Source organism: Kogia breviceps, chromosome 9 (assembly GCF_026419965.1).
Source record: "Kogia breviceps isolate mKogBre1 chromosome 9, mKogBre1 haplotype 1, whole genome shotgun sequence".
NCBI lineage: Eukaryota > Metazoa > Chordata > Mammalia > Artiodactyla > Physeteridae > Kogia > Kogia breviceps.
The window spans coordinates 11,464,550-11,480,225 of record NC_081318.1 but is presented as its reverse complement, the minus strand read 5'-3'; the positions used below and the strand labels follow the sequence as shown (position 1 = coordinate 11,480,225).

Genomic DNA, 15,676 nt, shown 5'->3' with positions numbered 1-15,676 from the left:
ATGCAAATCAATCAATGTGATGCACCATATTAACAAATTGAAGGAGAAAACCTATATGATTATCTCAATAGATGCAGAAAAAGCTTTTGACAAAATTCAACACCCATTTATGATAAAAACCCTCCAGAAAGTAGGCACAGAGGGAACTTACCTCAACATAATAAAGGCCATATATGACAAACCCACAGCCAACATCGTCCTCAATGGTGAAAAACTGAAACCGTTTCCACTAAGATCAGGAACAAGACAAGGGTGCCCACACTTACCACTATTATTCAACATAGTTTTGGAAGTTTTAGCCACAGTAATCAGAGAAGAAAAAGAAATAAAAGGATTCCAAATCAGAAAAGAAGAAGTAAAACTGTCACTGTTTGCTGATGACATGATACTGTACATAACAATCCTAAAGATGCTACCAGAAAACTACTAGAGCTAATCAAGGAATTTGGTAAAGTAGCAGGATACAAAATTAATGCACAGAAATCTCTTGCATTCCTATGCACTAATGAGGAAAAATCTGAAAGAGAAATTAAGGAAGTGGGCTTCCCTGGTGATGCAGTGGTTGGGAGTCCGCCTGCTGATGCAGGCGACATGGGTTCGTGCCCCGGTCCGGGAAGATCCCACATGCAGTGGAGCGGCTGGGCCCGTGAGCCATGGCCGCTGGGCCTGCGCGTCCGGAGCCTGTGCTCCGCATTGGGAGAGGCCACAGCAGTGAGAGGCCCGCGTACCACCAAAAAAAAAAAAAAAAGTAATGAATTGAGGAAAGATTTTGTATTTCAAGAATTTTTAAAACCCATTTGTAGATACTTTGTCAAGCAACAGGAGATTGGTTAAATAAGTTATGGTTAACTGTAGATAGCATATCATATGGCATTAAAATAATTATGGGAAAATGCTTAATAGAAAATATTTTAAGTCAGATTCTAATATACTATGCTCTAAATAAGCCCAATTTTGCAAAACAAACTGCCAAGAACAAACAGAAAACAAAATCCACAAGACCAGACAGAGAAACATTATCCAAAGTATGTTTATCAAATTGTCTTCAGTGATCATCTTGTCTAGTGGGATTTAGATGATTTCAATTACCCCTATAAAACTTTGTCTCATAATAAAAATCAAATGTTAAAAGGTTTACTCATTCAAGTAGCAAAACATTACTGGAAAAAATTCCTCTCGTACAGTTTCTCCTTAATTTCTCTATAGCATGAAAATGGAGACACATCATGTCTTAATTTTGTCATTCCATTTTCAACTAACATGGCCAAATGTCAAAAGGGTTCTGGCATCAGTTTAGCTTGTACCTTTTTTCCACCTGTAGAGGCTTAAAGACTTATTTTGTGGGGCAATGACGTTGAGCCACAACACTTAGCTTGTAGACTTAGCTTGCACGCTAAGTGTTCTGCCAGAATCTTCTGACGGGCACCTTGTGAAGTCCAGCTACTGATAAAACACCTTCACTATGGAGAGCTGTGATAATGAGACTGGGAGCGTGAAGGTTTAAACTCATGTGCTTATAAAAATATCTCACTGCCACTGTCCAGCTGAGCAGGTCATTGGTCGACTCTGGCTCTGACTGGTCAGGATGATCCTGCTTCCTCCCTTGGCCGAGTAGCTGGAAGAGCCTGTGAAGTTTACATCCCCGCTCCAAGCCACCCCTTGCCTACCACCCCCTGTGTCTGGGAGTATTCAGTAAAGACGACGTCCCTAAGTTGGCTGACATAGTACCTGATACATAGTAAGTCTTCAACACATGTTAGTGGGTATATAAGATACACAAATACACACGGAATATTTATCTGATAATGAAAGGCTTTATATCTGATAGACAGGGACCTTAATACCTAAAAGTATTAAGGGTATAAAGGGTTCTGGGTTGAGTTGTGTCCCCTCCAAATTCATTTGTTGAAGTCCTAACCCCCAGGACCTTAGAATGTGACCTTATTTGGAAATAGGATCATTGCAGATATAATTTGCTAAGTTAGGATACGGTGGGCCTAATCCAACATGCCTGGTGTCCTTATAACAAGAGGAAATTTCGACACAGACACACACACACGTAGGGAGAGTGCCATGTAAAAATGAAGGCAGAGATCAGGGTGATGCTTCTACAAGCCAAGGAAGGCTAAAGATTGCCAGGAAACCACCAGAAGCCGGAGAGAGGCCTGGAGCTTATTCTCCCCACAACCTCAGAAGGAACCAACCCCGCCAACCCCTTGATCCCAGATGTTTAGCCTTCAGTGGTGCGATGACAAAATTCTGCTGTTTAAGGCAGCCAATCTGTGGTACTCGGTTATGGCAGCCCCAGGACGCTAACACAGTCACAACTCTGAAAACTGATCCACACAGAACACTCTAGGGTAGGTGATCTGTAAAATTGGTCTGGATGTATCCTAACATTCTTGGACTTACTCTTTTTTAAAAATTAATTAATTTTTGGCTGCGTTGGGTCTTCGTTGCTGCGCGTGGGCTTTTCTCTAGTTGCAGCGAGTGGGGGGGCTACTCTTTGTTGTGGTGCACGGGCTTCTCACTGCAGTGGCTTCTCTTGTTGCGGAGCATGGGCTCTAGGTGTGCGGGCTTCAGTAGTTGTGGTTCGCGGGCTCTAGAGCGCAGGCTCAGTAGTTGTGATGCACGGCTTAGTTGCTCAGCGGCATGTGGGATCTTCCCGGACCAGGGCTTGAACCTGTGTCCCCTGCATTGGCAGGCGGATTCTTAACCGCTGCGCCACCAGGGAAGCCCCTTGGACTTACTTTTTAAAACACTGATAACTGAATCAGACAGTTACCCGGGGGTAGGACCATATCTTGTGTGTCTCTAGTTCCAACAGCACCTAGCGTGGTGTCCAGTGGGAAGCACTACCTAGCGGTAGTAAGACATGCCACAGAAATGAGGGGGCAACCATGTAAAATTACCATGCAATGGGCTGAGAGCAGCCCTCTGAGCTGCAATGCCTCTCACCTTTCTTCTGAAAAAGGACTCACCCTCTCACTTACACAGGAGTACATGTGTATATGTATTTGTATTTATATGTGTTTATATATACACATAGGCATGCGAATATACACAGAGACATGTGTGCACACCCATATATGTATACATATACTATATGTGAAATGATTATATGGGCCTGAGGAAAACTATGGAAGATGACATCCTGGGTTGTCAACACGGTTCCTGGGGAAGGGGTGGGAAGATGGTGTGCATAGTACCATGAAGGAGGAGCAAATAGAAACCTGGCATTTAATCACACCACAGCTTACTATTTATCAGCTACAAACAACAGGTAGACCTCTGAGAACTAACATGGTCAGATGTTCCAAAACATTTTTGTGAGTAAAAAATTTAAAAATAAAACCCAACAATTGGGTGATGCAATTTATATAAGACAAAAATAAAACAAAGTAAATATATGTCCAAAAAAGTCAGGACAAAATCACAAGAGTGTACGATGTATTCTGAATTGTGACAGTGATGGAGACAAGGGCTTGGTATTGAACGAGCTGCTCAAAGGGGACTTGTCTCATCAGTATTTTTTTTTTCAAATACGGAGAATGTATGAATAAATTTCTCAGGTAATTAAGAATTAAATTTAAAATGTTAAGGTAACTGATGGAAAAATAGAACTGAGAAGCATAATCTACAAACATGTTGGGAGAATTTAAGGAGTAGAGAAAACTAGGTCAAATACTGTAACAAAGAAGAGAAAATGTAAAAAGAAACAAAGTAGAAAAACAAAACAGGAAAACAACGAGGGAAGAGTAAGAAATACACTTGAATTATCACTATCTAGGACTGGATTAAATTTTTATATGAAGAGACAGATGCTCTCAGACTGGGCTAAAAACATCTAGGTATAAGCTGCTTACAAAAGACACAGTTGGGCTTCCCTAGTGGCGCAGTGGTTGGGAGTCCGCCTGCCAATGCAGGGGACACGGGTTCGTGCCCCGGACCGGGAAGATCCCACGTGCCACGGAGCGGCTGGACCCGTGAGCCATGGCCGCGTGAGAGGCCCACGTACCGCAAAAAAAAAAAAAAAGACACAATTGAAACTATCAATAAATGGTACGCAAAGATTGAAATGAGGAAATCACCAAAGGTATATCTGGAAGGTACAACAAAAAGAAAGCAGAAGTGCCGGTATTAATATGAGATGCAGTTGATTTCAAAGAGGAAAGAATTAAACAAAAGATGAAAATTTTCTATGAATAGAAGTTAAGCCTTCCAAGGATATAATTTTCATTAATTTTTATGGGCCTAAAAACAAAGTGCTGAAAGCAAAAACTGCTACAAAGAAAATTAAAATTTGATGAATTCATAATCACATTTGAAAATGGTAACCGATCTCTCAGCATCCAATGGATCAACTAAAAAAAAAAAAGGATAGAGATGATTTGAGCAGAGTGACTGACAAACTTGATTAGAACCGGAACATAATGGTGCAATATCACCTAGAATCTGAGGATGAGAAAGTGAGAGCCTGGAATGCTGTACCCGGTCAATTTGTTGTGTAAATATAACAAAAATGCAGACATTCTCAAACATGATACATTAAAAATACAATTTTTTAGAATACACACACAGGCATAGACAAGCAGTTGAGAGGGTCCATATCAAACTTCTAAGAGCAGCTGCCTTCCTTAGTCCAGAGGCATGAGACTGGGAATGGTGGTGTGTGATGAAAGACAATTTGCCACTCTCCTCTATACATTTTTAAAAATTGGAGTATAATTGCTTTACAATGTTGTGTTAGTTTCTGCTGTACAGTGAGGTGAATCACCTCTGTGTATACCTATATCCCCTCCCTCTTGGACCTCCCTAACCCCCCCCCCATCCCATCCATCTAGGTCACCACAGAGCACCGAGCTGAGCTCCCTGTGCTACACAGCAGGTTCCCACTAGCTCTCTGTTTTACACATGGTATCTGTGTATCTTATTTATGTCAAACCTAAGCTCCCAGTTCATCCCACCCATCACCTCCCACCCCCCCACCCCTGTGTCCACACGTCCGTTCTCTACATCTGCGTCTCTCTTCCTGCCCTTGTATTTTTCATTATAAGCTTGAATTCATTTTGAAATATTTTTTGTAAAAAGGTGAAATGTTTCGGGACTTCCCTGGCATTCCAGTGGTTAAGACTTTGCCTTCCAGCACAGGGGGTGCGGGTTCAATCCCTGGTCGGCAAGCTAAGATCCCACGTGCCTCACGGCCAAAAAACCGAAACTGAAAACAGAAGCAATATTGTAACAAATTCAATAAAGACTTAAAAATTGGTCTACATAAAAAAAAAAAAAATCTTAAAAAAAATTTTTTAAAAGGGTGAAATGTTTCTCAAAAGAAAAGAAAGGAGGGAGAGAGGGAGGGAGGGAGGAGAGAAGGAAGAAAGGAAGGGAGGAAGGCCGGACAAGCAAGCATAGAAGATGGGATGTCAAGGAATTCTCAACAGATGTTTCTATTTACCAATATTTAAGTCTTGTATAATATCTATTTACAGTATTTAAGTTTGGATAATAACATAATGAAAGTAGCTGTTATTTAATGAGATTTAATATACTCTAGGCATTTACACACACAGATCATCTCATTTAATCATTATAATAAACCTGAAAGTTATTATTCTTGCTTTATAGATGAGACAGAAAAGTTAGGCTATTTGCCCCGTGTTTCTTAGCTAATAACTGGAAAGGACAAGAAACAAATCCAGGGTGGTTTGTCTCTAAAGCCAGTGATGTTTGTTGTCCACACACCAGTAATCTCTCACTTACTGAGTTTTGAATGAAGCCTACAGTTGGGTGTGCGGCAATCAACAGGTATATTTTGTGCAAAAGAGGCTTTAAGTAGACATGAAGGTGTGAATAATACTGCATTTACGCCAAAGGAAAAGCATGTGCTCCTTCAGAGCTGGAAGTGCAAGAGAGGGCACTGAGGAAAGGAAGGGAGAGGTGGCAGTGCTCAGGTACCAAATCACACCTGAGCAAACAGATGATACGGGAGATGGCTTTCTGAATGGAGATTTAAAACCTGTCATAGTAATGACAGCAATGATCAGAGTTCAGTGTGAGGCGAGCTGCTGTCATTGTCACCATGCATTGGCCTTGTCTCTTCTCTCCCATGTGCTGGCTACTAGACCTAGTTCACCTGGGGTGTTTGCTTCTTTTTTTTTTTTTTTTTTTTTTTTTTTTTTTGCAGTACGCGGGCCTCTCACTGTTGCGGCCCCTCCCGCCGCGGAGCACAGGCTCCGGAAGCGCAGGCTCGGCGGCCATGGCTCACGGGCCCAGCCGCTCCGCGGCACGTGGGATCTTCCCGGACCGGGGAGCGAACCCGTGTCCCCTGCATCGGCAGGCGGACTCTCAACCACTGCGCCACCAGGGGAGCCCTGTTTGCTTCTTAATTTGTTTTCTTCACTCTGAAATTCCCCCTTTTCATCTCATTTTGTCTCTCGTTTTATATAACATACATTTTTAGAAAGTTCTGTTAGAGTGTGAAGCATTCTCAAGGAGTGAATGTGTCTTCATTCATGTATTTATTCACTAATTATATAGTCTACAAATATTCTGTTCTGTTCATTGGGTCATATTTTTCTTCCAGGCATGATTGATCTGTTGTCTTTACACACTAAACTTCTGTCTAATGTTTTCCTTTTAAATTTAATATAGCCTTTTTTATAGTTATTACCTAGTATTTTTTTTCACTATGGGCATGAGCAGATCTTTTGCACGTTCTGATATCGTGTGGGTGAGTTCCTCTTGATATTCTTTCGAAGTTATCCCAGACCAGTTTGTTTGCAGACATGCACCACATCCGCCATCTTCTCAAATTATACTGGGGTCTGTAGAATGCTTCCTTCCACTTGCTTATTGCTTAACGTCGGTATCTCTCACTGAAGGGCAAAGGTCAGCTGGGGCCTATTGCTGTCCTTACTGGGGGCTTGTCCCTCCACTCTTCAGGGACCTAAAGCAAGGCCTACTCCACCCAACAGGGCATGGAATGCACTGCACGTGTTCAGCCCGCCATTGTCTTTGGAAGATGGCAAACTCCAGCATCCCTTTCTGCCTCCACCAAATTCTGAAGGAGCTTTGCTGCTTTTACATTTGAGGGTTTTTTCCCTTAAGTGTCTACTCACCCAATTTGTTCATTCTTCTACAACATGAGAAGGCATCAGTGATACTTCTTGGATTTGCTTCAGCTTTTTCCTTGTGGTTGTGCATTGTGGGTAGGTACGGTCTCAGGAGACGCAGCACACGGCGCCACACATCAGTCCCCGGGCACTTCCACCGGCTGTGCTTTATCAGTACGTGGGATCAGCATCAAAACCCCCACATTCAGTTGTTTGCTCACTAATTTTCATTCACTTGGTCAGATTTGGTGGAGAGGGCAATTCTGGGATCTAGGCTCATTTCACACTACCTTTACCTGGAAACTCTCTACATTTATGGATCTTGAATATGCAAACAGAACAGTGCTACTTACGAGCTGAGAGTCCTCAGACAAAGACCTTGCACTCTGGGAATGTGGTGATGATCAAGAGAGATAACACATAATCTTTAAGAGAGGCATAAACCTAAGCTACTAGTTTGTATTTACTTTTATATGAGCAGCTCCTAATACACTCTAGACCTTGTAGGTTATGCCCTGTGTAAGAGTAATGAGCTGCTGATCTGAGATTAATTTTTCCCGAGACTCTCCTGTGTCTTGGTATAAAAGCAGCAAATGCCTTTGGGTCTGGCTTTGCATGTTAAAGTACAGGCAGGACCTCCTCAGGTGTGTAAACCTAGTTGTGCAGGCAGCTTTTGCCCTTGGGGATAGGACCCTTGAGAGGATCTTTTGTCGGTTTTATGAGACTGCCCCTCCCCTGGGCAGACAGGGCAATTCCCTTAAGGAGCTCCAGAGCCTCCCGCAGCAATTTAAAGTCAGCAAACCTGTTCGGTCAGCCCAGGAGCCATTGACCAAGATTTGCTGGCAGGAAAGTTCACTGAAAACCTCAAAGGAGACATGCGTGAAGGCGGCAGGGATCTGAGCTGGGGGCCTGGGCACCACACAGGCCTTTTAAGACTTTAGAGTTGAGGGGGGTCAGTCAACTCCAGCTCAGTTTTAGGCTGAGGCTGGAAGCCTCTGAGACACAGTACATTCTATAACATGAAGCTGTCTGTAGGCTCAACCCTGGTACCCAGGCCACCCTTTCCCTTCTCATGGTTTAGGATGTGTACTCGTTCATATATTTATTCACTAATTTACACAGTCTACAAATATCTGTTACTCTCTACCATGTTTCACACATCAGGCAGCGAGAATAACTCAGCACACGTGACAGGCAAGATCAGCGCATCCGTGGAGCTTTAGACTTTGGTTGGCTAGACAGGTACCAGCAAGTACACATGTTGGGTATTTACAGATTGTGATCACTGATGTTTAGGCAAGAGATGGAGAAAAGTGATACTGGAAGTTTAGTCTTAGTTTCAAGAGAGTCATTGAGGAAGCCTCTCCTGAGGAGGGTGTTTGAGCTGAAACTGAAGAAGGAAAATAAATTGGCTTTTCAGGAGCTGAAGGAAGATCCAGAATAGGAAGAGAAATTTGAAAACCAAGTCTTACATTCAGCTTTGCCGGAGCTACCAGTGTAATTTTTTCGATTAACTGAATTTCCAAATATCTGATATTTTATAAGACAAACTGTAAGGAAAAAATGTTGCCTGCCATCCCAGTTCTACAAGGATCAAGCCATTGGCTAGTGCGGTCACGCACTGACTTATATAAAATTCGAACATGAATCTGATCAAGCCTCTCAGCCAGGAGGTGGGAAACTTTTTCTTAGCAGTCCAATAATAAATAGTTTAGGCCTGTGGGCCACATGTTTTCCACTGACACAACTCAACTCTGCCACTGTAACTCAAAAACAGCCACAGACAATATGTACACAAATGGATACCTCTGTGTTCCAATAAAACTTTATTTATGTAAACAGGGGGCTGGCGCACAGGCCATAGTTTGCCAATCCCTGCTGGAGAATCCAGATCTAACTTCCAATTTACAAGAAATATAGAGAACAGAGGAATACATTCAGTGACACCACAGGGATTCAATCAGCAAAACTCAGATTGTTTTGAAGGAAACAGATTCTGTACTGTGGGGAAACTGCTCAGGACAAAGTACCTAGTTTCTTCAACAAAAAGGCAGCAAGAGATAAAAAGAATTGGAAAAGAAACTCAACATTATATGAGATATATAATTCATACCAAGCAATCAAAATATTTGGGTTTTAATAAAAGACCAATTCCAACAAACAGTGAAAAAACAAGACAATTATGGAAATGAATAGTGACATTAAGAAAGTATTACTTCTTTTGGGTATGCTGATGGTGCCTTGTGGTTATGTTTTCAAAACGATTTACATCTTTAGGGATACGTGTGAAAAAACAGATGGAATGATATGATGTCTGTGATTTGCTTCAAAATACTCTGGGGTGAAGCGGGGGTGTGGCTGTCGATAAAACTAGATTGACTGTGAGTTGGCTCTTACTGAGCTTGGGTAAGGGTTGCATTACCCACTGGGGCTCTCTGTCCTGTTTTCTCTACTTTTGCATATCTCTGAACTTTTCCATAATTAAAAGTTAAAACAAACAGAAAATATACTTCAGATTCAGTGGCAGAGATGAAAAATGTAGGCGTGGATGAAGAAAAACAGGTTTAGTCTGATGGACAGGAGTCCTTTGGAACAATGCAAATCAGTCAGGTTGATGGGATTTAACCTTGTTTGTCCCTTAGAATTAAAGGGAAGTTGGAGTGAATCAGATCCACCCTGCCTCTCTGAGTAACTCATCACCTCCCAACCCTCTCGGAGGGAAGGGAGACCAAGCGAGCCAGGACTTGGGGCCGAGGCCGCTGCTAAATGCTCACTAAATATGTGTACGCCCTTCCTTGTGGCAGAGTCTTGATTTCTTCAGAGATGCCAGGGCCCATTTTAAAATATTCGGCCCTTCAGACCCTCGGGCAGCTAGAGTTGGCCAGGTGAGCTAATTTTGGCCACTGAAATATAATAGCAGCCTAATGGTCAGGGCTCCCAGAAAATATATTATTTTCTGCATTAGAAGGGACATATTCAGCAGGTGTATTCATTCTGGCTTATTCTTGTGGAGGTGTAATTATAGTGTCTGAAGCAGTAGTACCAATCTTGTAACCATAAAGATAAAAGTGAAACATCATCAGGATGGGGGGGGTGGGGGCCACGGGGGTGGGGAGAGAGCAAGAGAGAAATGGAGAGAGAGGGAGGAAGGGAGCGAGGGCGGGAGAGAATGGATAAGCATGAACGAACCTGGGTCATCATGAAGCAGGGACTCAATGCCCCAGGCCTGATTATCTTGGCCGGACTTTGTTACATGAGAAAAATGAACTCCTACGTGGTCAATCCACTATAACAAGGCTTCTGTTACATGTGGCCAAGCACAGTGAGTCACCGATACCAAGTCATCTAAAACCCCAAATATCCAAAACTAAACTCCTGACCTCCTGTCACCTGTCTTCTCATAGACTTTCACAGCTCCTTACGTGGCAACACTCACTTTTAAGGCATTCGACCACCAAAACGCTTGACTCCTCTTTTGCCCCCTCGCTCCACATTCAGTCCACCAGCCAAGCCTGAAGGCAGGAAGGAGGAAGGAGCTGAGGCATGTGTGTGTCTCAGGCTGTGTCTCTGGCCATCACTGTCTTCTCTTAGGCTCCAGGTCCCATCAGACAGCCCCCCATCTGGAGTCCCAGCTCCTGCTGGACAGGCCTAACATGGCTCCAGCCTCCACCAGGTGGCTGCAGCCCCTGGGCTGCTGGACCACCACTGCTTAATCTCCTGGTTACCTCGCTGTCTCCTGTGCGGTTTTCAGCTCTTGTGTCGCCTGCTTAGTCAGTTCCCCATATTAAATCCCTTCTGTTTGAAACACCAATTACTCCTGACCAGGCCTGATTGATATGCCTTCCCTGATGACCCTAAATAAAATATTCTCCACTCCCCTCGCTGTCACTCTATCACTTATCCTGCTTTACTTTCCTTGCAGCTCGTATCAATACCTGCTAGCGTGTATCTATTTGTTTCCTTAGTTGCCTAATTTTCCACTGGAAGACAAGTGTCAAGACAGCAAGGGTCTTCTGCATGGGGCCTGGCACATGCTATGTACCTCACACAAAGAAACAAATGCTTTTCCGTTCCTTTAAGAGATATTGACACACACACACTCTCCAAGTCTCAGGCACTAGACAGATTGATGAATAAGACAAGCTTTTCTAATAGATCGACTGTCGCTTTGGCCACAGGTAGGAGTGGCAGTGAGAACCCAGCCGCTCTTGGGCTTCAGTGCATTTTAATTGTCCTATTTTCTATTTGTAGTGGTTCTGAAAAGCAGTGGTAAATCACGTGTATTAAAGTGGAAGCTCACTGGAGAGGGGGATCAAATCTATTGTGAACATGCATCAGACTCCCCATAGGGAAACACCACTCACCTGACCTGGAGAGGGATCTTGGGCACCTTCTTAGAGACCTTGAACCGGCTTCTGTCCCCATAGGTGTCAGTGAAGTACACCCCAGCCACACTGGTCACCTGGTTCCCTGGGAACTTGGACAGCACCTTGTCATGACCATGCTGACTGGCCCAATGCCAGGCTTGCCCCCCCATGAGCAGCCCCCCTCCACGTTTCACAAACTGGATCAGCTCTGCAGTCATGGTGTCATTGTAGGCATTGATGCAGTAAACCCCCAGGGCTTCTCTCGGTTCTGGCTGAATCTGTGCCTCGACCCCAGAGCCCTGCAGGATGTTTGCTAGTGATGCCAGGGATGGGTGCACTCCAACGGGAGCCCCAGGAGAGGGACAGAGCCAGCCCACTGCATTGAGAAAAAATGGGGCCAAGCCGGCGTCCAGCAGGTAGCCCTCATGGGACACAACCACAAGGCGGCCTCGGCCATAGGCGGACGCAGCGATGAGGACCTGGCCCTGATCATTCACCATCACCGGGAAGGCAGCCTCTCCAGTTAGAAGGAGTTCACTGGGGATGGGGCCTTTAGGGACATCCCAGCTTGTCACTCCATCCATGAGGGCCTCAAAGGCAGCAGCAGGAGTTGTCGCCATGGTTCAGTCAGCTGCAGGAGAAGAAAGCAAAGACTGAGTTTGCTCAGAACAGATGAAGGAATGAGTGAACACAAAAACAACCAAATGCATTCAGATGAAAACTACTTGTCAGGTTCTGCACTGTGTGCCACGGCCTGGGGGTGCAGCAAGGAACACAAGAGACAAGGTCTCTGCTTTCACGAATCTAATATTTGAGAAGGGGAAGGACAATAATTAGATAGGTAGATAAACAGATAAAATGCAGCAATTAATAAGTGTTAGATGAAAATAAAACAGTGATGTGATACCGAGCAAGCGGAAAATTACTTTAGACTGGGTGACAGGAAAGGCCTACAGGAAAAAGTGACCTTGAAGCTGAAACCTGACACTTAAGTTGAGGCCTGAAATGCTGCAGGAGAGCACTTTAGCAGTGAGAAGCCCCAGGGTGGCTGGAGGAACAGACAGGGAGGTGCAGAACCTGAATGGAGTGAGGGCGGGGCTGGATCCCCGCCCGGAGCAGGTAGATCAAGGTGAGAGTTGACCTGAGTTGACTTAGTATTTTACTTCTCTGGAAGAAAAGGTCAGTTGACCTTTCAGAAACTAAATTTGTTCTGGTAGCTTTGACCAAATGAATTGGAAACGCCTCCCAATTTATCATATCTGCCCTAACTAGGGAGCTCCCCGCCTCTACTTGGGGAGCATCCTGAGGTTTACCAGGTCTTTTAAAATTTGGTGTGCCTAGAACTGAGTTAATTATTCCCTTCAGAGCAGCTCCTCTTGGATAAATTACTTACACTTTAGTCTCTCCATTTACATAAAGAGAATAGTACAGCCCTTGGAGGATTGTTTTTGAAGATGAAGAGAATGCAAATAAAAATGCCTTGTCCAGTGTCAGGTATACAGTGAGCACTGAGAAAACACTAGTGTCTGTCCCTCTGCTGTCTTTTCTAGCTTCCTAAGTGACAAGAGCTATGTAGTAGGTGCTCTGGGTGCCCTGGACCGCCTCTGACTCCAGCAAATAAATGCCCTGGAGGACTTTCCTGGGCACTGGGAAACCTTTCTCACCTGGCAGGTGCCCTGAAGTGGCGGTGAGCTGATACAGGGTAAGCTTCACCAGGGGGGAGGGTGTCACGGATAAAATGCCACAGGGTTGTCCTAGGTGCATTCTGGAGCCCCTCACAAGGTCACCCAAGGAATTGGGTTCCAGCTGCCCACAGTGGTAAACAGCTCAGCGACAGGCCCTTCCTTGCTGGCTTCCCTTCCTTCCTGGTCTCTTCCTCCCCATGTCCTCACTGTGCGGTACTGGGCTCACCTACACTCAGGTCCTTCTATCAGGTTTTGCTTTGGGGAACAATCTAAACTGACAGAGAGCAAACCCTTCGCTTCCGCTACATCTGCCTCTGTCCTTCCTCCCTCCTGCTTCCCTGCACTGTCAGCCGCCTCATTTTGTTCATCTTCTCTCATGTATCTCTCAAATATCAGTCCCTTCAGTTTACATTCATATCTAGATGAACCCAATCTGGTTTCTGTCCCCAGGATACATCCCCACCTACAATCTCCCTCAAGCCATCCTACTCACATGTCTTCCTAATCAGAACCCTCAGGTTCATCCACTCCCCCAGGTAAAAACCGAGTGGCTCACCCTGGATTTTAAGCCTCCAGGGTATGGGCTCTCCACAGTTTCTTAGACTTTCTCCCTTCACTTTCTCCACCAAATCTCTGGTACGCTTGGCTCCCTGAGCATGCCCTGTATTCCTTGTAAAGTTCCAGCTTTTTTTTTTTTTTGGTTTTAAACTGCCGTTCCCATCTACCACCTCTTTCTTAATATTGCCCCCAGGAAAGTGAATTCACAAAAAAGCACCAGTTCCCAGCTGGAGGGAGTATGGAGCCCGTGGGTGAGTGATCTCAGCTTGCGGGTTTGGGGTGGGAAAAGGCAGCGAGAGATCAGGAAGCCTGAGGTCAAGCCAACCAACCACCTCTGACAAGACGAGGGATGTCTTTCACGATCCGGGCCTCCCTAGATTTACAGGAAAAGCACAAAAAAACCCAGGAGATGAGCAATAAATACGTTTTCAGAGCTTTGACCACAACTCTCCATAACTACGTGCCCGCGCGCGCACCCAGAATCACACCCAGACACCATCACATATTTGTCAAATTCTTGACTCACAAATTCAAAGAGGCGAGAGAAAAATGTTTTGAGAAACAGCAAATAGGGAAAGAAGGGCGAAACGAAACAAGAACGTGAACCTAAGAAGACAGAGACACCCCGATTGCCGGGAACCTTCTCGGATCTGTAACTGGCACTTTGGGGCGCACCCGTGTCCCCAGGTGCTCGGCCCCCGGCCCACCCTACGGACGCGCTCGGATCGGCAAACTCACGCTGGGGCGGCCGGGGTGCGCGGTGCAGGCCGGAGAGAGGAGGCCGGAGCCGAGGCTCGGCGGGCGGTACCGGGTCGGCAGGCGGGGCGGGGCGAGGCGGGGCGAGGGGGCGGTTCCCGCGAGGCATCTCGGGGCGGGGCCGGGCTCCTGCGGGGGCGCAGCCCGCCCCCCCGGGAGGCGGGGCCTCTCGGCCGGCAGGTGTCCGGGCCGAAACCGGCTGCCGCGGGCTCTCCGATGGTCGCTTCGGAGCGAGAGGGATCTCCGCAGAGTTGCTGTCACGGTTGGTGAGGAAAGCACACTCCAAGTCTCCAATAAGTCAGACTCGGGGCGAAGAATCCCCCAACAACAGTGTAACCCACGGCCGAGGCTCTGCTTGGGCCCCGCGTGGAACTGGGCACCCTCCCCTCCGGTCCGGGGGTGCGGCGCCGGAGAACCCAGGCTGCCGTGTCGCCGCCTCAGGGCGGCTCCTGAGTTGAGGGGCTGCCCCCTGGTGGTCAGCGCCCGGCCCTGCAACCCGTGCCGGGCGGGATTCTCGGCGGTCCACGGAGCTCCACCGAGAGAGCTGAGTCTGGGAGTGTAGGCAGAAATGCCGCCCAGTGATGTGCTTGCTGGGGAGGAAACGTGCCCGTTAGGGCACCAGACACGTCCCTTCCAGCTAAAGCTGTAGAGTGGCTGCTGCTTGGATTTCTACCTAAAACTGGTGGGAGGGTCAAAATCAAGGTTAAAGAGTTCTAAATTTGCCGCGAATCTGATTTTGCACAGCTTTGTGCAGCAGATGCGCTGTTTTAACTTTTATGGAGTTTTTGTTTTGTTTTAGGGGGAGGGAGTGACAGGTAGGGGTGGAGACACGCGTGCGTACTTGAGGGTGATTATGGAGAAGGGGCCTTTAGATCCCTATTTTATAATCCACCCACCCCCATTTGGGGCTAACACTGGTTATACATGTAAATCATCGCACTGTTCATAAAGTTACCGGATGTATCTATTTTTCTTAAAGGTTCATGACTGTCTCTTTATAAGCATTATTTAAAAGTAGCAGTTAATCTCACATCCTCATTGAATTTTAACATGTTGTGGACACTTAACTTATATTCTCTTTTGTCTCGGGGCTTATCAAGGCCAGTGCCTTCACCAGATCTCGAGCCCATTCTGTTTGTAAAATAGGTAGCACCTCTTCCAGGATCTTGATGTCGAGTTCCCTTTTATGTATTTTCAT

At 45.7% G+C, this 15,676-nt stretch overlaps 1 protein-coding gene across 1 annotated transcript in view; it reads right to left on the bottom strand.

Moving 5' to 3' along the window:
- The window catches only part of TCAF2 (TRPM8 channel associated factor 2), a 28,223-nt gene extending 13,665 nt beyond the window's left edge, over nucleotides 1-14,558 (bottom strand). Inside the window, exons 1-2 of the mRNA XM_059073479.2 lie at nucleotides 14,461-14,558; nucleotides 11,477-12,110 (exon numbers count right to left, since the gene is read on the bottom strand). Coding sequence (XP_058929462.1) covers nucleotides 11,477-12,099 — 623 coding nt within the window. The 5' untranslated portion in view covers nucleotides 12,100-12,110; nucleotides 14,461-14,558. The remainder of the gene's footprint in view (nucleotides 1-11,476; nucleotides 12,111-14,460) is intronic.
- Between the last annotated feature and the right edge of the window lie 1,118 nt (nucleotides 14,559-15,676).